Below are 23,500 nucleotides of genomic sequence, written 5' to 3' on the forward strand. Positions count from 1 at the left end.
ACAACTCTAGAAACACAGAACCAGTTGAAATTAAAAAGCAAGTCAGCTGCAAGTTGTTGCTGATCCCCTTAAATAGCGCTGCTGGGGCAGGGGTGGGGGGGGGGGGGGTCCTTCCTGCTGCTGAATGCATGATCAGCTAGTAGTGATTAGGAGAGGGCGTTAAATGGAGCGACAACGTCCAAAATGGCAGATCGTGCGTCAAATCAGCGTCACACACAAATTGACATCACGATCTGCCTTATTTAAATATCTACAGTGAGCGCAGGCAATGGCAGCGCTGCCGACCTGCTCAAAATGGAGCGGATCCGCCGGAAGCGGGCGGAGGCGAGGCAGCCGCCATTTTTTTCTTGCAAACCGGTCTGAACGGTTGGCTCTAAAGGACCCAATGTCATGGCCTACCTCTTTTATCAAGCCGATAAGATGTATTTAAATTACATAATCAAGTGATAATTACAACCATGTGTTTATCTCAAACATAAAATGAATATGGGTTAAGGTGAAACACCAGCAAGAGACCAATTTGTCACTTCGGGATAGTAAACAGTCTTTAATCAGTCACAAGCCTATTTTCATGGCTTCCTTTCACCAGGGGCACAATTAGTCTCCCAGTTCTGACATTTTTAGAACATTCCATGGTCATTTCAAAAGCTTGTGAATGCTTCTGTGGACTTTGCCTATAAGAAGAGGGATGCTGCTTTGTTAAGGTGTTTAAGCAAACAAATGTGAATCAGGTGTATTTTTCACTATCTGCTTAGCTTTGTTGGTTTGTGCTCTAGTTCTTACCAGTCCTGAGGTGTTCATTGTGCATCATTCATTAGAAGTCAGCGGCTGTGGGTGTGGAGTAATTACTTCTCTTCAGTCAAGGATGTTAGACAATGTAGATCAATGCTGAAGTACATTATATTAGCTCCGATTGCCAAGTATCTCAATATTTATTGAATTATTTAGCAAAAGTCGAGCACATCAACTTTAAAATTAGCATGCATGGGGAAATAAACCAATTTCAACAAATACCACATTTATAATCCTTTTATTCCTTTACTAATCACGGCAAATGCAAAAACTTGAAGACTCTTTCAAAAAAAAAACTCTTATAACAACCTCATAAATAGCAAAATAAAACTTGAAGATTTGCTTTAATCTCCTCAGAATTCAGACAGTCTTAAAATAATAAATTCTAAAGGAGTTTTGGGGAAGCAATGTCTTTGATCATACAGTTTACAGCTGTGGCAATAGTTAAGCTAGCTTATTGCTTGTTTGAATTTGAAGTTATAGGCCGTGGAACGTGGCCAGTTACCGTCGGCTGACAAGGATGGTTTCAGTGAATAAATGGTGGCTGCCTCGCTTCTGGTGCGGAATGTGGCAGTGTCATTTTGGGCAGGTCAGCAGCACTGCCATTGCCTGCGCTCACTGCAAATATGGAAATTAGTCAGACCGTGACGTCAATCAGCGTTTAATGCTGAACTGATGCACAACCTGCTATTTTGCATGTCGCCGCTCCTTTTAACGCCCTCTCCAAAGCACACCAAGCAAACGTGCGGTCAGTTTTAGGACAAACCCCATACCAGCGCTTCTTAAAGGGACACACGCAACTTTCAGGTAAGTTTAGATTTTTGCTTTTGTACTGGTTTCTTTACATTATATTTTGAAGTGGCATGGTGTAAAACATATTTCAAGTTGTTAAAGTGTACAGGGAATGCAGCTAGACACCTGCAAGGCTTTGGCTCTTTAAAGGAAGGCCACTGAGAACACCACTTGCTCCCAGACCTGGGGCTCTAGTTGCAGTCTCCCTTAGGCTGCAACATCACATGGAAATGGAGCAGATGTAGCAAAGGGGAAAAGCTGCTGACAGAGGGAGGAGGAAGAGGAAGAAGCAGAAGAGGAGGACCATCACATCATCCTCTTGACCACAGTGCCGAAATAAAAAACACCGCAAAGTAAACTTTACAATCCAAATTTATCCATATATGCATCCACTGTTATATTAAAAAATCAACTTATCACCCTTATGCATTCCCTTAGTGACAGGCTTGTGTGTGTCTTTGCTAGTCCTAATGATGTCACGCAGTGCACCCCCAGTGGCTCCAGCATGGCTGGTGGAAGGCAGCTGACTTTCAGTGGGGGGACTGCAGATGGCCTTGCAGGAAGGCCTTGAGGAGCTGGTGGGTGGGAGTGTGAAATCGAGTGACAGTGTTTCTGCTTCACTCTCCTCTCCCTCTTCTTGTTCAACCACTGGTTGTGTAAGCTGGATTTCTTGGGTGTCTGAAATGAGGATGGCACAAGGGTAGGGTTGTGGTGACGGGAGTGGGGTAGAATAGAAACATAGAATGCTTACAGCCCAGAATGAGGCCATTTAACCCATCAAGTCCATGCCGGCTCTCTGCAAAAGTACCTTAGCTAGTCCCACTCCCCGCCTTTTCCCCGTAACCCTTCAATTTTTTTTCCTTCGGTACTTATCCAATTCACTTTTGAAAGCCATGATTAAATCTGCCTCCATCACCCTTTCAGGCAGTGCATTCCGATCATAACCACTCACTGCGCAAGAAAGTTTTTCCCCATGTTGCCTTTGGTTTTTCTGCCAGTCATCTTAAATCTGTGTCCTCTGGTTCTCGACCCTTCCGCCAATGGGAACAGTTACTCTCTATCTACTCTGTCCAGACCCCTCATGATTGTAACACCACCTCTCAACCTTCTCTGCTCAAAGGAGAACAACCCCAGCTTTTCCAGTCTATCCCTGTAACTGAAGTCCCTCAATCCCTGAAACTATTCTTGTAAATCTTTTCTGTACCCTCTCTAAGGCCTTCACATCCTTCCTAAAATGCAGTGCCCAGAATTGGACACAATATTCCAGTTGACATTGAACCAGTGTTTATAAAGATCCATCATAACTTCCTTGCTTTTGTGCTCTATACCTCTATTCATAAAACCCAGGATCCCGTATGTTTTTTTAACTACTTTCTCAACCTACCCTTAAACGATTTGTGCACATATACCCCCAGGTGTCTCTGTTCCTGCACACCATTAGAATTGTACCCTTTAGTTTATATTGCCTCTCCTCGTCCTTCCTACCAAAATGTATCACTTCACACTTTTCTGCATTAAATTTCATCTGCCATGAATCCGCTCATTCCACTGGCCTGCCTATGTCCTCTTGAAATCTATCACTATCCTCCTCACTGCTCACTAAACTTCCAAGTTTTGTGTCACCTGCAAATTTTGTAATTGTGCCCTCTATTCTCAAATCCATGTCATTAATATATATCAAGAAACGCAGTGGTCCTAGTTACGACCCCTGGGAATATCATTGTATTCCATCCTCCAGTCTGAAAAACAACCGTTCACCACTACTCTCTGTTTCTCTCTCTGTGAGGAGGACACAAAAAATCTGCAAAAGGACATAGACAGGCTAAGTGAGTGGGCAAACATTTTGCAGATGGAGTATAATGTTGGAAAGTGTGAGGTCATGCACTTTGGCAGAAAAAAATCAAAGAGCAAGTTATTATTTAAATGGGGAAAGATTGCAAAGTGCTGCAGTACAGCGGGACCTGGGGGTACTTGTGCATGAAACACAAAAGGATAGTATGCAGGTACAGCAAGTGATCAGGAAGGTCAATGGAAACTTGGCCTTTATTGCAAAGGAGATGCAGTATAAAAGCAGGGAAGTCTTGCTACAGCTATATAAGATATTGGTGAGGCCACACCTGGAATACTGCGTGCAGTTTTGGTTTCCATATTAACAAAAGGATATACTTGCTTGGGAGGCAGTTCAGAGAAGGTTCACTAGGTTGATTCCGGGATTAGGGGGTTGACTTATGAGGAAAGGTTGAGTAGGTTGGGCCTCTACTCATTGTAATTCAGAAGAATGAGAGGTGATCTTATCGAAACATTATGAGGGGGCTTGACAAGGTGGATGCAGAGAGGATGTTTCTACTGATGGGGAGACTAGAACTAAAGGTCATGATCTTAGAATAAGGGGCCACCCATTTATGGCCTCCCAGAGATGAGGAGAAATTTTTTCTCTCAGAGGGTTGTAAATCTGTGGCATTCGCTGCCTCAGAGAGCTGTGGAAGCTGGGACATTGAATAAATTTAAGACAAAAATAGACAGTTTCTTAAACAATAAGGGGATAAGGGGTTATGGGGAGCGGGTGGGTAAGTGGAGCTGAGTCCATGATCTGATCAGCCATGATTTTATTAAATTGCAGAGCAGGCTTGAGGGGCCATATGGCCTACTCCTGCTCCTATTTCTTCTGTTCTTAATCAAATGCCTTTTGGAAGTCCGTATACACACCAACCGCATTGCCATCAACCTTCTCTGTTACCTCATCAAAAACTCGGTCAAGTTGGTTAAACACAATTTGCCTTTAACAAATCCGTGCTGGTTGTCCTTAATTAATCCACACTTCTCCAAGTGACTGTTAATTTTGTCCCAGATTATTGTTTCTAAAAGCTTCCCCACCACTGAGGTTAAACTGACTGGCCTGTAGTTGCTGGGTTTATCCTGACACCCTTTTTTGAACAAGGTCCTCTCCGGTCTTAAACGATAAGGGGATAAGGGGTTATGGGGAGCGGGTGGGTAAGTGGAGCTGAGTCCATGATCTGATCAGCCATGATTCTCCGGTCATGGCCTTCCTCCAATTAAGTATTTTTATTCTAGATTTCCATAGCTAATCTAAACCTTATGATACTATGATCACTATTCCCTAAATGTTCCCCACTTGACCCACCTCAATCCCCAGAACCAGACCCAGCAATGCCTCCTTCCTCGTTGGGCTGGAAACATACTGGTCAAGAAAGTTCTCCTGCACACATTCCTTTGGGGTAGAAAATTCTAAAGATTCACCACCCTCTGAGGGAAGAAATTCCTTCTCATCTCAGTCAGTTGGCAGTGACAGCCTCGGTTATCTGTGGCTCAATGGGTAGCACACTTGCCTCTGAGTCAGAAGGTTGTGGGTTCAAGTCCCATTCCAAGAACTTGAGCACATAAATCTAGGCTGACACTTCAACTTTCGGAGTTGCTGTCTTTTGGATGAGATGTTAAACTGCAACCCCATCTGCCCTCTCGGGTGGATGTAAAAGATCCCTCAATTAACATAACAAAAACAGATTATCTGGTCACTATCACATTGCTGTTTGTGAGAGTTGGTTGTTGCGTTTCCCACATTACAACAGTGACTACACTTCATTGGCTGTAAAGTGCTTTGAGATGTCTGGTGGTCGTGAACGGCGCTATATAAATGCAAGTCTTTCTTTCTTTTAAATGGCTGACCCATTATCCTGCGACTATGCCCCCTAGTTCTAGATGCTCCAGCCAGGGGAAACATCCTCTTACCATCTACCCTGTCAATCCCTTGAAAAATCTTGTATGTTTCCATGAGATCACCTCTCATTCTTCTAAATTTCAGAGAATATAAGCCCAATTAACTCTCTCATCCCAGGGATCAATCTAGTGAACCTTCGTTGCACCGTCTCTAGGTCATGTATGTCCTTTTTAAAAAACGGAGACCAATACCGTGCACAGTACTCCAGGTGTGGTCTCACCAAAGCCCTGTACAATTGCAGCAAGACTTCCTTACTCTTGTACTAATTGCTTGCTGTACATGCATGCTAACTCTATGGGGCTGAAATTGATGGCCTTACCGCCCACTGTCGCCGACTGCCACCCACTGCTGCCGACATTCCTCAGGTCGAACCGCCCAGTGACACTTTTGACGTGGTCTGCAGTGGGCGGGAGGGGAGAGCCGCCGGGAAGCGTCCGCTGACGTCAGTGGACAGCCGAGTCGCGCAACTGAGCTCCTGCCTGCCGAGATGCGACATTCATGTGGACGGGAGTCGGCGGGACAACGGGGATGGACCACTGGCTGGAGGCTGGTCTGTCCCCGACGATAAGTAAGAAGATGCTGAAAAAAAAGGTTCGTGGACTTTTTGTAATTTATTTCTTTACAGGGACATACCTGGATGGAGTCCCCTGAAGGTCTTCAGATGGTTTTTTTTGTTGATGCTTTTTCTTTTCAGGTCTTCGACCCTCCGTGGGTCCGACTCCATCCTCGGTGGCACTTGGGCGGCAAGTGCCTTTGCCGTCGAGATTGGGAGCTCCTGCTGGCTGCCGCCCAGATTGGCGGCGTAAGTCGCTCATTTGCCACCCGCTGACCTTCGAGGGACCTCGGCGATGAATATCCTGCCCAAAGAACCACCAGGGACCTCGGCAGCCTTCGGCGGTCCTTTGCGCGGCACTTGGGTGGGCGGAGACCTTCATCAATTTCGGGTCCTATGTTTCCTGTACAAGGACACCTCTCTGAACGGCAACATTTACTAGTTTCTTACCATTTAAAAAATATTCTATTTTTCTATTTTTTCTACCATAATGAATATCCCTTTGCAGGCTCTTTGTGTCCTCCTCACAGCTAGCCTTGCCCAGACATCGAGAACTTGGCCCCCCTGCTGAGCACACAGCCTGTCAGCAGCATGTTCAGTGTGGGCTGTGCACGACAATCATCATCATTAGCAGGCACCACGATTTGACAAGCTGCTTGTACTCATTGAACAGAAGCGGGTATATCGTGCATCATGGTGGCTGTGCCCATTTTTCAGCGCTATGTAATTTCTCCCCCATAGTTTTTGTGTCTTGTAACAATAAACTGCACCAAAGATCTCAGAGGAGGCAATTATAGTCAGCATCAAACTTCAGGAGATACAGAGCTGGTAATAGCCTAGGTACATTCTGCTGTCCTTACCTCTCTGGTTCTAAGTAGCATCCCTTCAAATGGTAAGAACCAGAATGCCTGGAATGCATATCTGAACATACTACTGTTTCTGAAGAACTGCTGACGATATTAACTGCAATAGTTGTTGATTTCTCAGGGCACTTTCAGAGTCGGTTTTGGCTCAGTAGATAGCTCTCTCACCTTGAGTCAGAAGGTCATGGGCAGGGTTCAGCCCCACTCCAGAGAGTTATGCACATAATCTAGGCTGACAATTCCATGCAGCACTGAGTGAGTTAGAGGGGCCGTATATTGGAAGCAGTGTTAAGCTGAGACCCCATCTGCCCTCTCAGGTGGATGTAAAAAATCCCATGGCACTATTCGAAGAAGAATATGGAATTACTCCCATTGTTCTAGCCAATATTTATCCCTCAACCAGCGTCGCTAAAAATAGATTGTCTGGTCATTATTTCATTGTTGTGTATGGGACCCTGCTGTCCACAAATTGACTGCTACATTTCCCTAAATTACAAATGACTACACTTCAAAAGTACTTAATTGGCTGCAAAGAGCTTCAGGACATCATAAGGCCATGAAAGGCACTATATAAATACAAGTTCATTGATTCGTTAGAGACCCTGTTCCATTGCTGCTGTGTAGCTGACTGAGAGCAGGCCTGCATAGATGATCTATATTACTGTCCCTCAAATTATCCCTCTCCCCTTCCCAACCACTGAATCTTTCACAATTGTAATACAAGAAATATTAGGAACTCTTGAATGTAGGGAATTGTGGGAACAAACCAACATTCTTCCATGCCGTGGGTCCACAAGCAGGTGCATTAAGAAAATGATCTCTTATCTTATTTTTTAAAAGGAAATGTTTCAATTTCCTAAAAAAAAACCACTGGGAAAATATTATCCATCATTTCTTTAGGTAAAAGTGACTGAATACTTCTGGTATTTAATCTGAAAGAAATGTGTAACTACAATAACTGAAAACAAGCACTTCCTTCAAAGTCTTTACTTGTCATGTTTTTGCCTATGTTAAATGTAGAAAATACAACATAGAAAATTACTAGTAATACACTGCAGCAGCAAACCAGCTCCCGATAGAGTCATTTAAGTAACAAGTTCCTATTGGCATCACTTGGCACAACAAACACACATGTAATAAAAATCACATTACATTAAAAATTTAAAAATTAAACAAAATTTGGAATTAAAATTATTCTAATAAACTGATTTGAAGGCAAGAAAATTAGAATTTTGCTCAATTTCTAACCAACACAGCAGCTTTAATGTGCCAAGATAGTCAACACACTGACAAATATCAGTGTGGACATACTGGAGCACCAGTTCGTAAGCACTACAGGTTACCATTTAAAATTCTATATATTGTACATCTTCCAAACTAAAAATAAAACACGTCTTTATATACTTCTGATTTGCAATCATATTGTCTGCATTTTAATCACCCATACCTGAAGAAAAACCATCTCCAACATATTACAGCACATATATTCGTGACTGAAATGGAGTACAAGGCTGTAACATGGTCTTAAATTATTTGAACATCTCTTACTGTTTATATTGTAACCTGAATCCCTTGATGGCGCTATAGCATGTTAACTGCCTACATTACTTATGTAAGATAGCTGGGGTTAAGTTTCATAAAGTCTACAAGTGTCAGATTTTACAACAAAACAAATCAAAATATCTCTGATCCTTACCACAAAATGCTCAGAATTCAATGTCAGAAAAAAAAATCCTTTCAAGATAATAGTCTCATTAATCAAACTCTGTACACAAAAAGGACCAATACACTTTATTATTCAAGCTCCTTATGAACAGCAGTAAAAACATTGAATGGCACGAGGTAAAACCAGTCATGGTACAAAATAATTGCAGAATGAAAAAAAAAATTCCACTCAACAATTACTGTTATAAGAAAGGAAATAATTAAGAGGCTTACTGTTTCCAACCATCTGTTAATGTTGAGAGGAAAGTAATACCTTTCCTCTGTAAAATGTTAAAACAAGGCTGCAATTTAGTGGGGGGGGGGGGTTTCCACTGAATATTGCAGCCGCGCTCTGATGAGCAGGCTAATTATGAGGAGAGCAAACAATTTGGCATGTATCGACATCCCTTGAATTGTTATACTTATCATGTGCAGTGTGATTTGCTATCTGAGTACCACCATTTTGCAAAACTGTCCAGGAGGCAGTAAAAGTGTTGACTCTTGAGTAGATCTGATCAATAACAAATCACTTGCCCCGATTTGGGGTTTGTGCAATTTTATCCCAAAGAACCTAGAACATTGACTTCTTTACAATGTCCAATTAGGACTCTTCATTTCCATTTATTAATGTGCTCCCAGCTCATAATCAGGCTATGTATTTAGTACTTTTCCTTGAAAGCTCATGATCACTGGCTGATGGGCGTTTACAGGGAAATGTACAAGTAAAAATATACAGCAAGGACAGAAGCTTTGAAATTAGAATTATATTTCATAAGTCAGAAGCAGAAATGAATTGAAGTTCTTACCCATCATCTACTTATAGTCAAAGGGAGGTGGAATAATTCAATGTACAATCTATTAAGCATGATCTGACGTTGACGTTGTAGTGTGAGTGAAGCACGCGACACTCAGCACTATTTTACATTCTGCAAGCATAAAGCAACTATTTTGTAACTGAGTAGAAAATAAGTGTTGCACCAAACTTGCAAGTTTGTCCGTTTTTTTCTTGAAGTCCATGTTGGACATAATTCTCTGTAAAACATAGGAATTCCTGTAAATGTCAGAGTGTTAATCTGTTAATACATTTCTATTCTGATCCAAGTTAGACCTTTCTCCAAGACACAGATGTCACTTTGCAAACATACTCAGAATTAATTAGAAAAAAGGGACTTATTTTTGTTACACAACTCTAATGTGCAGGGCAACTATTTGCAAACATCTTTTCGTGTCTGCCTGGAGCCTGACTGCTGGGATGTGCAAACCTAGAAAACTAGCAAGAGTTGATCTTACAGTTTCAAGAAAAAAGAAGCTGCCAGAACTTCCAAAGAGCGAACAACTGAAGCTCGGCCCTGACATGTAAAAACAAGAAGCCACATAGGATTTGTAACTTAAGCAGTAGGTATACATAAACATTCTTGTATTTGAGGGATAAAATCCTAAGTACACAAAACTTTGAAGAGGAAATCCAAATGCTGAAGGCACAAAATTATCAGGACATTTCTAGGAGCCCCATGGACATGCTCACCTGTAAAAGTGTGATTTGTATTTATATTAAAATAGATGGATTTTTGTTCACTTCAAGCACATTTTAAACTTTACAATGTATAGATTTTTAATCTTGAAAAGGGAAAATGAAGTGGCATTTGGAATTTCAACAGACCATTACTTACCCAATGGTTAACTTATGAGCCACTTTCCCAAATCCGCCCCCTTCCCCCAGTTCAGAAAGTCCAGTAGCAGCCTTGCAAAATACACAGTGGTGGCATGTAACTATTGCCAAAGATGATGCTGATTGTACAACTCACAAATTAGAAAGATAGAAGTGGATCATAGCTATCTCATAAGTATAGACATTTACTAAACCACATGTCTTGCTGGCATATATTTTACTTATGAGGCTTATAGTACATGAGAAAATTTACAGAGGGTAAATAAGATCAGAGAGTTAAACACATGGTTCAAAGACTGGTGTGGGAGATATGGGTTTTGGTTCGTAGGACACTGGCACCAGTACTGGGGTAAGAGGGAGCTGTTCCATTTGGACGGACTCCACTTAGAATGTGCTGGGATTAGGGGCCTGGCGAATCAAATAACTAGGGCTGTAGAGAGGGCTTTAAACTAATTAGTGTTGGGGGGGAGGATTCAGGTGAGTGAAAATGAAAAAAGTTAAAGAACAAGGAGAAGGCAATAGAGCAGGGTAACACTGAGGGAAATGAAAACCAGAGCGTGCTAGGAAGGGAGAGAATGTATAAACGTGAAACAGAACGTGGGGTCAAAGCAGGAAAAAATGGTAAAAAAAACAAATTTAAAAGCTCTTTATCTGAATGCATGCAGCATTCGTAACAAAATAGATGAATTGACAGCACAAATAGATACAAATGGGTATGATCTGCTAGCCATTACAGAGACATGGTTGCAAGGCAACCAAGGCTGGGAACTAAATATCCTGGGGTATTTGACAATTCGGAAGGGCAGACAGAAAGGAAAAGAAGGTGGGGTAGCTCCGTTAATAAAGGTTGAGATCAGTGCATTAGTGAGAAACGATATTGGCTCAGAAGATCAAGAAGTTGAATCAGTTTGGGTGGAGATAAGGAATAATAAGGGGAAAAAGTCACTGGTGGGCTTAGTCTATAGGTCCCCTAACAGTAGCTATTGGGTGGAGTATAACTCAAGAAATAATGGAGGCTTGTAAAAAAGGAACGGCAATAATCATGGGCGATTTTAACCTTCATATTGATTGGACAAAGCAAATGTGTCAGGATTAATAAACAATCTCCTAGTAAAGGATCCACGAGGAATGAGTGACCATAACATGGTTGAATTTCAAATTCAATTGGAGGGTGAGAAAGTTGGATCTCAAACCAATATCCGAAGCTTAAATAAAGGAGACTACAAAGGTATGAAGGCAGAATTGGCTAAAGTTGATTGGGAAAATAGATTAAAGTATGGGACAGTTGATGAGCAGTGGCAGATATTTAAGGAGATATTTCATAACTCACCACAAAAATATATCACAATGAGAAGGAAAGACTGTAAGAGAAGGGATAACCATCCGTGGCTAACTAAGGAAATAGGGATGGTATCAAGTTGAAAACAAAGGCATACAATGTGGCCAAGACTAGTGGGAGGCCAGAGGATTGGGAAACTTTTAAAAGCCAGCAAAGAACGACTAAAAAAAATAATAAAAGGCCCAAGTTTCCCCATGAATTGCTCTTTTTTTTTTGGAGCAACTTGATTTTTCTGGACTACCTTTTTAGTTGCAATTCTAGCCATTTAATTTGTGCCAGTGTAAGTGAATTAGTTAGGTTTTATTTTAGTTCAGATTTTTTTCCCCCAAAAGGGAGCGTTCCCAGCCACTTACCCCTGTTTTAGGCATTTGGCCAGCAAATAGCTGCTCCAAACTAACTTAGACCAACGTATGTTGCCACTTCTGTCCGCACAGAAAAACCTTACCTAGAGTTAAGGAATCGGCGCAAATAACTACATTTAAAGCATCACTAAGCACCAAAAAAGCACAAAAAGTAATAAGCAATAATCAATCAGTAAATAACAAATAAAAAATAGAAATCCTATCTTAGGGAACGCAGCAGGCCACCGATGAGGGAGCCCATTCGGCCAGGGCTAGGGACAGCGCACTTCGGGCCCCTCCCACACAGCCTGCAGTGCGCGTTTGCGGAAACGGCCTGCCAGGAGCTATTGCACATGCGCACAGACTCTAGCGCGCATGTGCAGAGGTCCCGGCACTGTTTTCAGCGCCAGGACCTGGCTCTGCCCCCAATCCATTGGGCCACGCTGCACCATGACCGAGGAGAGGCTGGGGAGCGGCCAGAATATGGACGTCCTTTTTTCAGCGCGCTTGGAGGTGGACAAAAGCGGCGCACCTCGGGTGAGGGAGCCAGAAAAACAAGTTAGGGAAACTCTCGTCCCGTGAGAGGGAGGGTAGATTATGAAAGTAAACTAGCACAAAATATAAAAAATATAAAAACAGATAGTAAGAGTTTCTACAGGTACATAAAAAGGAAAAAAAAAAAGAGTGGCTAAAGTAAATGTTGGTCCCCTAGAGGATGAGACTGGAGAAGTAATAATGGGGAACAGGGAAATGGCAGAGACGTTGAACAAATATTTTGTATCGGTCTTTACGGTGGAAGACACTAAAAACATCCCAATAGTGGATAATCAAGGGGCTATAGGGAGGGAGGAACTTAATACAATCATGATCACTAAAGAAGTAGTACTCGGTGAAATAATGAGACTAAAGGCGGACAAGTCCCCTGGAGCTGATGGCTTACATCTGAGCGTCTTAAAAGTGGCTGCAAAAATACTGGATGCATTGGTTGTAATCTATTGAAATTCTCTGGACTCTGGGGTGGTCCCAGCGGATTTGAAAACCGTAAATGTAACACCCCTATTTAAAAAAGCAGGCAGACAGAAAGCAGGAAACTATAGACCAGTTAGGCTAATGTCTGTCGTTGGGAAAATGCTGGAGTCCATTATTAAGGAAGCTGTAGCAGGACATTTGGAAAGGCATAATTCAATCAAGCAGAGTCAGCATGGTTTTATGAAAGGGAAATCATGTTTAACAAATTTGCTGGATTTCTTTGAGGATGTAACGAGCAGGGTGGATAAGGGGGAACCAGTGGATGTGGTGCATTTGGATTTCCAGAAGGCATTCGATAAGGTGCCACATAAAAGGCTACTGCACAAGATAAAAGTTCACGGGGTTGGGAGTAATATATTAGCATGGATAGAGGATTGGCTAACTAACAGAAAACAGAGAGTCGGGATAAATGGGTAATTTTCCAGTTGGCACACAGAAACTAGTGGTGTGCCACAGGGATCGGTGCTGGGGCCTCAACTATTTACAATCTATATTAATGACTTGGAAAAAGGGACAGAGTGTAAGGTTGCCAAGTTTGCTGATGAGACAAAGATGGGTGAGAAAGCAAATTGTGAGGACACAAAAAATCTACAAAGGGATATAGACAGGCTAAGCGAATGGGCAAAAATTTAGCAGATGGAGTATAATATGGGAAAATGTAAGGTTATCCACTTTGGCAGAAAAAATAGAAAAGCAAATTATAATATAAATGGAGAACAATTGCAAAGTGCTGCAGTTCAGAGGGACCTGGGGGTCCTTGTACATGAAACACAAAAAGTTAGCATGCAGGTACAGCAAGTAATCAGGAAAGCAAATGGAATGTTGGCCTTTATTGCAAGGGAGATAGAGTATGGGGGAGAGAGTCACTTGCATTGGAGGCTGTTCAGAGAAGGTTCACTGGATTGATTCCGGAGATAAAGGAGTTGACTTATGAAGATAGGTTGAGTAGGTTGGGCCTATATTCATTGGAGTTCAGAAGAATGAGAGGTGATCTTATCGAAACATATAAGATAATGAGGGGGCTCAACAAGGTGGATGCAGAGAGGATGTTCCACTCATAGGGAAAACTAGAACTAGGGGACATAGTCTCAGAATAAGGGGCTGCCCATTTAAAACTGAGATGAGGAGGAATTTTTTCTCTCAGTGGGTTGTAAATCTATGGAATTCTCTGCCCAGAGAGCTGTGGAGGCTGGATCACTGAGTATATTTAAGGCGGAGATAGGCAGATTTTTGAGTGATAAGGGAATAAAGGGTTATGGGGAGCGGGCAGGGAAGTGGAACTGAGTCCATGATCAGATCAGCCATGATCTTATTAAATGGCGGAGCAGGCTCGAGGGGCCAAATGGCCTACTCCTGTGCCTATTTCTTATGTTCTTCTGTACAGGTATATTTTATGGGAAAAATAACATTTTAGTGAATGTTTTTGAAGCTCAAGAAAATCAGTTAAATTCACTTAGCTGTTGTACCCTATTAGCTTTATTTCCACAAAAGCATTACATATAAAGTGAAAGTAAGACTTAGTCGATCTATACTATATTGGGTGATTTCAGCTTGTGTTGTTCTTAACTCTACTGCACAAACACTGGAGAGCATTTCTAATAAAATACAGAAAGTATTCACAAAGTAGGTGTGGGTGAATAATTGGTCAGAAATAACATTTTTACAGGTCAGGATTTACAATGATGTGATCAGTTGTATACATTCAGGTGCCAACTGCTGCTGATTTACCTGGAATGGGCAGATATAGCAAACAAAACCTCAACCAAACAGAATTTGGAATATTTTGAATGATTTCAAATCCAAATCAATTTCAAATCTTATTCCCAATAATCAAAAATGTTAATCTGAAAGAAAACATTTCCCCTCAGATACATTAGTGATGTAAAGGTTAATAAAATCAATATGAATCATTTGAATTACAGAAAATTAACATAGAAGTGAGGCTACTGCAAAAATAAAATAATATAGAAACCCTTAAATATAATTGCTATGAAAAATCCTGACTGTTAGTAAAAGATATATATTTTTAAGAAAAATGGTGCTATCAGCAACTGTATATCTCAGGCAAAAATGACACTGCAACTTTAAACTTGGAAGGAAATAGCTACAGAAGATACATTATTTCTGCTAAACAACAAAATGACACAGGTAACGGGTTTCAAATTGCCTGCTGAAATGGAAAATAAATCCACTCAATTGATTAAAGTGCAGAAGATGAAACCCCAATGCACGGCACTCAACAGTAACATTTCCTACTTCCTAATCAATAGGTAAATGTTTTATTCTCTTCTGTTAACTGTGCTAAATCCCATTTTTTTAAATGTTCTATTCCTCTGTTTTCTCAAAGCTCTCCTGCATTAAAAGGGGGTGGCTCCCATGATGCCGAATGAAAGATATTTGTGCTGTCTTCCGCTCAGCTTTATTGACCAATTCAAAAGCCCAAAGGTCGATGCAAACCCCTCTCTTGCATCGAGTTTATGCTTCAGAATGCAAAAATCCAAACAATAAAGAAATGCTGAATTGTCACTTACTTAAGCATTACATGTTAATATTTTCAGCCTTGTTTCCAATCAGAAATATAGAAGTGTTTTTTTTTAAATAAGGGCATGAGCAATAAAAGGGATATTCAGTTATCAAGCAAATTCTACACGCTTCAACAGATGAAAAATGCAAAACAAAAATGTAATTTATTACTTATGATTTTTTAAACAAGATTCACATACTCTAAAATTAAATTGTATGCAAAAGGCCTGCTCAGAGCTAAGGGGAAAGCATTGGGTTAATGCATTCAATTCCTATCAACAGTTGCTTATAAACATGTCTGGAAAATGTATCTTCACTGGCATTTAATAATCTTGGATTCCAAGATTTTTTTTTCTTTAAACTGTTAAGCCAGAATGTTTCCATTTTTTCTCAACAAATGTACTTGGTTTTTTAATAAAAAAGGTATTAGTGCAATATATTTTCAACAGAAAGAACCATCTTTTCCAATTATTTATTTTGTGTCTTCAATAGTATTTGATTTCCACTAGGTAGAATGGCCCTTCGATTATCCGCGTGTAAGCAAGGCCTTTTATAAATATTACTGAAGAATTTGGCATCATCTAAAAAATTTAAACATTACTGTTATGCCCGTGTGAGACACAGCACCTCCATTTTGCATGTGCAATGGCTGCTATACAAGCAGGCTTCTGGTGTCTATGCAGTGTGAAGCACCATCTTTGGCGCAATCCAAGCTAATCATATATTCAGGATTGCCATTTCCAACACCTTTCTGCATTTCGAATAAGACTAATTTTTTTCCATGAAGAACTCGAGTACTCCAGGAAGCCCCTCCCCTTTTGGAATACATCATGATCAAAATCTCTGCAAACTTCACTTAATCACCCTCATAAATTAGCACCACCTTTCTGAAGTCAGAAAGTTTCTGGTGTCTGTCTCATACATACATTCTTGTTGCCCTCATATGATAGGCAGTAACACATGCAGTAAATTATCCGTTTTCAAAAAGATATTTAAAATATGTTTTATATACAGTACTTTCAGCACTGTAAATTCTAAAATTCTGCTGCTGCAGCTTTTAGTTCACAACAGAATCTTACTTTTATTGAAAACACAAGGCATTTATTGCAAAGGTGACATGATGATTATGGCATAAAGTTGATAATATTTTTCATAGTGACTTAAACCTTAGATAGAGCTAATAAAAAACATAGCCACCGTCAAAAACTCACTACATTTCATTGGTTTCACATGAAAGTCATCTCTGTTACCACATCGCAGTTCCACCATGCTAGCCTGCTCACCTAATCCACCACTTTATCCCAAAAAGACTATTCAACTCACCTACGGTCCTGACTTAACTTCCTGAAACAATACGTTTTTGTTTATAATCAACAGACCATTTTATATGACACGTGTATGTTTTGTACCTGAGACACTATTTACAATGTATTACAAATGACAGCAGTTGTAGAATAAAACATTAGCAAACCTTAGTTGATTAATGCATCATCCTTACTGAAATGACAGCCTGGTATCTTAACCCAATTTTGGATGATTATGCCTGTAATTGATTTAATATGACCTACAACCAACTATATTGGAGAGGTTATAACAAGAAAAATGGGACTTGCAAATTAAAAATTACTTTCGTGTTAAGTTGTTTTGATTCTGTTTGCCTTATTCAAATAACATTTGCACTGCGATTGATATCCTTCAACAAAAGAGATTACCACAATATACTAAAAAAATGTATCTGAAATATTTTCAGTACTTTAGTACATCTTTCCCTTGACAGGAATTGTCTAACTTTGAATCTGCTGATGCATTGTGACAGTTTAAACCTGGAGCACTGTAATTGCTTTGTGCAAATTCAAACTTAATTCCAGCTTTTAAATTAAAGTCTCTGGATTTTAACTTTGATGCATTTTCAAAAGTATTGAAAACAAGAATTGAGGCGTCCTGTAATTGCAATAAGATAAGAACACCTGGCCGATGCATCCGTGCTCCACAATGGAAAGGGAGCCACGCTACATTCCGATTTATTGAAGTTTCGCCAAAGAATATCTGAAACTCTGCGACACGTTGCAAGACTATTCTGAGTTAACTTATAAAACTCTCAACCAATGTCATAATTATTTAATGGTTGCATCACGTGAAGTTCTCTGAGCTTCGAAAAACTTTAACTCATTGTTAATGCATTAACTAACTAATGCTTGAGAGGGTTTACAGTATATAATTGTAATGTTGCTTTCTCTTGAAGAGAACAATGTACCTGGAGTAAATAATACTCCTTACACAGCATAAAATGTGGTCTTCTTTCAAATGACATTATCATGGCCCAATGTCACGCAGATAATTAGTGATATTATTCTCTGTAGCACATAAATAATGATATTTTTCCTCAGGTAAACAATTGGAGATTGGTAAGATAGCTAAATAAGGTTGTTTCCTGTCTATCTAAAAGTATATGTTAAGAATATATAGAGCCTACACATAGGTAGTGAACTGAATAGGAAAATATAAAAGTACAATAATTTGATGGCGGAATTTAATCCAATATTTTCCAACCTCTTTCAATATTTTTATGGGTAGTTTTTTTTTAAAAACAGGGTCAGAGTAAAATGTTATGCTCAAGATCAGATGGGTATTTTAGAATATTAATATATCAATCCATTTTAAAACTTTATTTTCAAATATGAAAGTGTGACATAATCATAAATTAACTACACCCCTTTTAAGTTATTTTCATCACTGTATTTATTTCTATTTCCATTCTCTCACCAGAATAACTAATGACTTGTTTCTACCTTTAAACTACTAAATATTCAAAATAGCACAAACCCGTCCATGTCGTTCTGAATATACACCCATGGCTAATGGGTCAAAACTATTGCTGTCGATACCATGTTTTAACCATAATCTACTTGAATGTGGTGAAGTTGAACAGATTGCCGTGCGAGGTATTAGAGGAGCACGTACCAGAACTGGGAGCGGAGCTGGATGCCGGCGTGCCGCCCGGTGTGGGCGGGACGGGTCTTGGTTTAGGAGTTGGAGGCACAAGTCGAACCGGTCCAACAAACTCAACATAGGTTCCGGGGAAGTCCCCTTTGTCTTTGTTTCTTTCGTTGACACCATTTAGCCATCCTTTGGGAGTTTTCTCATCTCCCTCTTGATAATTCGCTGTCAACAGCGCCGACTTGTTCACGGTGAGAAGGTCACCCGGCAGTAAGTTGATGTCTTCTTCTCTCTCCTTCTTGTACTCAAATATAGCTCGGTACTGGAACCCTTCGGTGCACATGGCTGCTCTGCTCCAGGAATACAATTCTGGCTCTAAAAGGGGATATTGGCTCCTGACAGCCAGCAGTTGAGTTCCCAAGGTCAGAATGAAAAGCGTGTTAGATTCTCCAGCGTGAAATGCCCGCTCTTGCACTTGGGGCAATCTCCATTCTCTTGGATGGTGCTAGGACCCAAGTTGTGTGACACTGTTAAACTTTGCAAAGTCTGCTGGTTGTTGGGCTTTTTCTGCCCCAGACACTCAGTTCCGAATCAAGCAGAATCGATCCAGACTTTGTGAGTTCCAGTTCTTTCGGTAATCCAACCAAACTGTCCAGAGAGAGAGAAGCGTGTTAAAAAGATCAAAGCAGACCGCTGATCCTCACCTTAACATGCGCATTTTTTTGCACAAGACACTAGTGGTGCCTGTACGGAAGTACATGAACCACATTAACAGTACTTGGACTTATAATTCACAACAGAACAAAATCATCCCACAGTCATCTCCAAAACACACCCGTCTTCAACCATTCAAACCTGTGGGGACCAGATCTCACCTACCCTAAAATATCATGGCAGCTTTTGACATTGAGGTGCAAAAATAGAAAGTTTAGCAAACAAAATCGCAGATAAAAAGAAATAAATTCTACGGTTAGAGATTGAGGCAGAAAACACAAAAGAGTACAAACACCACGTCAAAAAACAATTCATCCAAATGTATACCAGGCGTCTACAGTTTTAACACTGGGATAAAAAAAAATACCTCTCCAAAGCCCAGGCGAAGCGCCGGTGAGATGTTCAGTGCCTGGTGGAGAGGATTCAGGCAGTAAATCTCCCCACACTGTCTGCTGAAGGTGACGCGTGCTGCCTTGATGTTTTATTTCAGTTGTGCACAGGCTGGGAGATCCGGGACTCCGCAGTGTGGACTGTTCATTGCAGTCACTTTCACCCAGCCAGACTTGCAGTATTTATAGCGTGACGTGTCTAACCACACCTCCTGTCAGTGATGAATTGCAAGTGAAAGTCGGTCATTGCACTGCAGAATATGTGCAGATGCGCTGATGCCTCCCTTGGAAGCAGCAGAAACTGGTTCGCTAACTGGGTTGGAGCCGCAACGTGTTGCACTGAAGCCTGGTGTGCCGAGGACTGTAGAGCGAGACTGCAGTGAGGAGAGGGGGTGCGGGGATGGAACCTAGCAACAACAACATTATAGAAAGGCTTTCGTTTTGGAAAAGGTTTCTTCAAAAATATTTTCAGGAATATTTTTTTTAAATCTGCTAATTGAAGATTGATGGGTAAATGTCTCAACATGAACAATTTATACAGTAACCTATTAAACTCTTAATATATAATGTCATTTTACATGCACGAGGATTACACCCGGCTCTGCCTCTCTACCACCTCTGTTAACCTCTCCAGTTCCTCTGTGTTGTCTGACATCCAGAAAACATTCAGAAAACTGAAGCCATCATCTTCACCACAAACTCTATACTCTCATCACTGACTCCAACCTCCTCCACAGCCAGTGTCAGACTGAACCAGGCTGTTCGCAATCCTTGCATCCTATTCAACCCCTAGCTGAGCTTCTGACCCTGTGTCCTCTCCATAACTAAGACCGCTTACTTCCACCCCTGTAATATCGCCTTCCTCCGCCCTTACCTCAGCTCATCTCCCACTGAAATCCTCATACATGCATCTGCCACTTCCAGACTCAATTATTCTGATATTTTCTTGGCTGGCCTCCCACTCTCTACCCTCCATAGACGTCAACTCATCCAAAACTCTGCTGCCCGTATGATAAGAGCACTGGGATCGATACCCTGAAAAGAATATTTATCACGGGCATCATCTGAATGCTTAACACCCTCACCATAACTTCTTGTCAATGAATACTCTGGGGCTTATCACTCTATGCCTAGGAGAAAATAGTGTCCAGATCTGGCTCACCAAACAATCTTACATCAACCAGTGCAGACGAATTTAGCAATTACATAACCAGCCTCCTATTAGGTTATGCACAAGCTATGGAATAAATTAATTAACCCTATATTAACAAAACATCAAAGAACAAGCTAGAAAATAAAGTCATGAACTAACAATTATTATTTATCCTCATGATCACAACAGCATTTAAACATAGATATTGAGAATGCAAATTACTTAATAGATAGGGTTAACTGATAGCATGAATAACAGAGGTTATGAAGGCAATTCCATTATATCATGGTAATTCAGCATTATTTAGCTCGCTGATTATAATTTGACAGTTAAGATAAGTGTCAGAGATTGATAAAAAGTTGCTGAGAGTAATTTATGTTTAGACTTCTTGGGTAGCAGGTTAACAGCTTTAGATCACCAGTTTATTGGATAGATTAAAGGATATCAGCACTTCATATTGGACAATTGCTGGGATTTTCCCTGAGCACTCAGAATTGCTGATCAGGACACTGTGTGATTCAATAAATCATGGGCCAGGACATTGCATACAGTGTCACCACCAGTCATTAGTGCCAACTAGTAAGCCAACCACATTTTTTATAGTACAAAACCCAACAATCCATTACTGGATTGGTTTAGCCACCCACCAAAAACAGAACAACTTAATAAGTGGCAAAGGTTGGCGGCCAGAAAACAGAAAATATTTAGGTACCAGTGATATGGACAATCAGGTGACACAGGGGGACTACTTGGCACTGAGAAGCAAGTGCTTACCCATGGGAGAAATAGCACAGGAATAAGAATAGGTGCATGGTGATTGTAGGTAATTCTATAGTCAGGGGGTAGATCATTTTTTTTATAGACGTGATCCAGAATCCTGATTGGTACATTGCTTCCTGAGTGCCAGGGTCTGGGCCATCAATAAGTGAATACAAAAAATTCTGGAATGGCTGGTCAAGCAGCCAAAGGTCATGCATTCCTGTGAGAGCCAGTGACATCGATAGTAGGTTGGCGGTCCCTCAAAGGAATTTCAAGCTGTTAAATTCTAGATTAAGAACATAAGAAATAGGAACAGGAGTAGGCCATACGGCTCTGCCGCCATTTAATAAGATCGTGGCTGATCTGATCATGATCTCCGCTCTCCATAACCCCTTATTCCCTTATCGTTTAAGAAACTGTCTATTTCTGTCTTAAATTTATTCAATGTCCCAGCTTCCACAGCTCTCTGAGGCAGCGAATTTCACAGATTCACAACCCTCTGAGAGAAAAAATTTCTCCTCATCTCAGTTTAAATGGGCGGTCCCTTATTCTAAGATCATGCCTCTAGTTCTAGTCTCCCCCATCAGTGGAAACATCCTCTCTGTGTCCACCTTGTCAAGCCCCCTCATAATCTTATACGTTTCGATAAGATCACCTCTCATTCTTCTCAATTCCAATGAGTAGAGGCCCAACCTACTCAACCTTTCCTCAGAAGTTAGCCCCCTCATCCCTGGAATCAACCAAGTGAACCTTCTCTGAACTGCCTCCAAAGCAAGTATGGGCCAACAATTCCGGCCTCCCCGGGTCCATACGGAGTTCCTACAGATCCGGGAAGGCATCGGAGATGCCAATTTCCAGCGCACAATGCGCATGCACTGGAAACAGGCATTTCCTATCTGTCAAGTTTCTGGCTTGATAGATGGCCGCATCTCGCGACCGAGGATATTTGATAGTGGAAATCTCTGATATTTACGCTTACAAATGTCCTCAAAAATCTTGTGCCTGAAAAAGCAGGCACATAGCCTACTTTTACAAGTGCAAGTGTTTTAAAAAACACAAAAACATATCAAAATAAAGTTATTAAAATATATTTTATCATTAAAAACCCTCCCCACAATGGTAAGTTTATTTTAAAAAACTTTTTAAAAAATCGGGAAATTATTTTTTTTAAGACATTAATAACTTTAATTCAACGAATGTAGTGTAATTATTTTCTATTTTTTATTAATGTTTTGGGTGTTTGGGGCTGTGTTTTGTGTGTTTCGGGCTCTATCACAATCATAGTAATAGGAGTTTAGGACCCTGCGGAACTCCTATTACTATTTTAATTTATCTGATTGGCTGGCCAGAGCCATGTGACTCCAGCTGCAGGCCTGTGCACGCGTCGACGTGCATGCGCTGCGACTGGCAGTCAGGAGAGGCCTCAGCATCGGAAAGTCGAAAGTGGGCAGCAGCTTAAGGTAGGTGCGTATTTTTTCTCTAAAATGCCTAAGTGAAGGCCAAAATGGAATTTCAGGGCCAATATCCTTTCGTAAACTAAAACTGCACACAGTATTCCAGGTGTGGCCTCACCAATACCTGATATAGCTGGAGCAAGACTTCCCTGCTTTTATACTCCGTCGCCTTTGCAATAAAGGTCAAGACACCATTGGCCTTCCTGATCACTTGCTGTACCTGCATACTAATCTTTTGTGTTTCATGCACAAGTACCCCCAGGTCCCACTGTACTGCGGCACTTTGCAATCTTTCTACTTTTAAATAATAACTTGCTCTTAGATTTTTTTCTGCCAAGGTGCATGACCTCACACTTTCCAACATTATACTCCATCTGCCAAATTTTTGCCCACTCACTTAGTCTGTCTATGTCCTTTTGCAGATTTTTTTGCCCTCCTCACACAGGGATGGCATTCTAGACCAATATGCCAACTAGAGAGCTGGCCATCCCAGACTGGGTGTTGTGCAATGAGAGAGGGTTAATTAGCAATCTTGTTGTGCGAGGCCCCTTGGGGAAGAGTGACCATAATATGGTAGAATTCTTCATTAAGATGGAGAGTGACACAGTTAATTCAGAGACTAGGGTCCTGAAATGAAAGAAAGGTAACTTTGATGGTATGAGATGTGAATTGGCTAGGATAGACTGGCAAATGATACTTAAAGGGTTGACAGTGGATAGGCAATGACAGGCATTTAAAGATCACATGGATGAA

At 40.9% G+C, this 23,500-nt stretch overlaps 1 protein-coding gene across 1 annotated transcript in view; it reads right to left on the minus strand.

Annotated features, from left to right (window-relative positions):
• pik3r3b (phosphoinositide-3-kinase, regulatory subunit 3b (gamma)) overlaps positions 1–19,523 on the minus strand; it is a 743,508-nt gene extending 723,985 nt beyond the window's left edge. The window contains exons 1-2 of the mRNA XM_070886838.1: positions 19,360–19,523; positions 18,303–18,926 (exon numbers count right to left, since the gene is read on the minus strand). Of these exons, the coding sequence (XP_070742939.1) occupies positions 18,303–18,621 (319 nt within the window). The 5' untranslated portion in view covers positions 18,622–18,926; positions 19,360–19,523. The remainder of the gene's footprint in view (positions 1–18,302; positions 18,927–19,359) is intronic.
• Positions 19,524–23,500: the final 3,977 nt, after the last annotated feature.

Source organism: Pristiophorus japonicus, chromosome 8 (assembly GCF_044704955.1).
Source record: "Pristiophorus japonicus isolate sPriJap1 chromosome 8, sPriJap1.hap1, whole genome shotgun sequence".
NCBI lineage: Eukaryota > Metazoa > Chordata > Chondrichthyes > Pristiophoridae > Pristiophorus > Pristiophorus japonicus.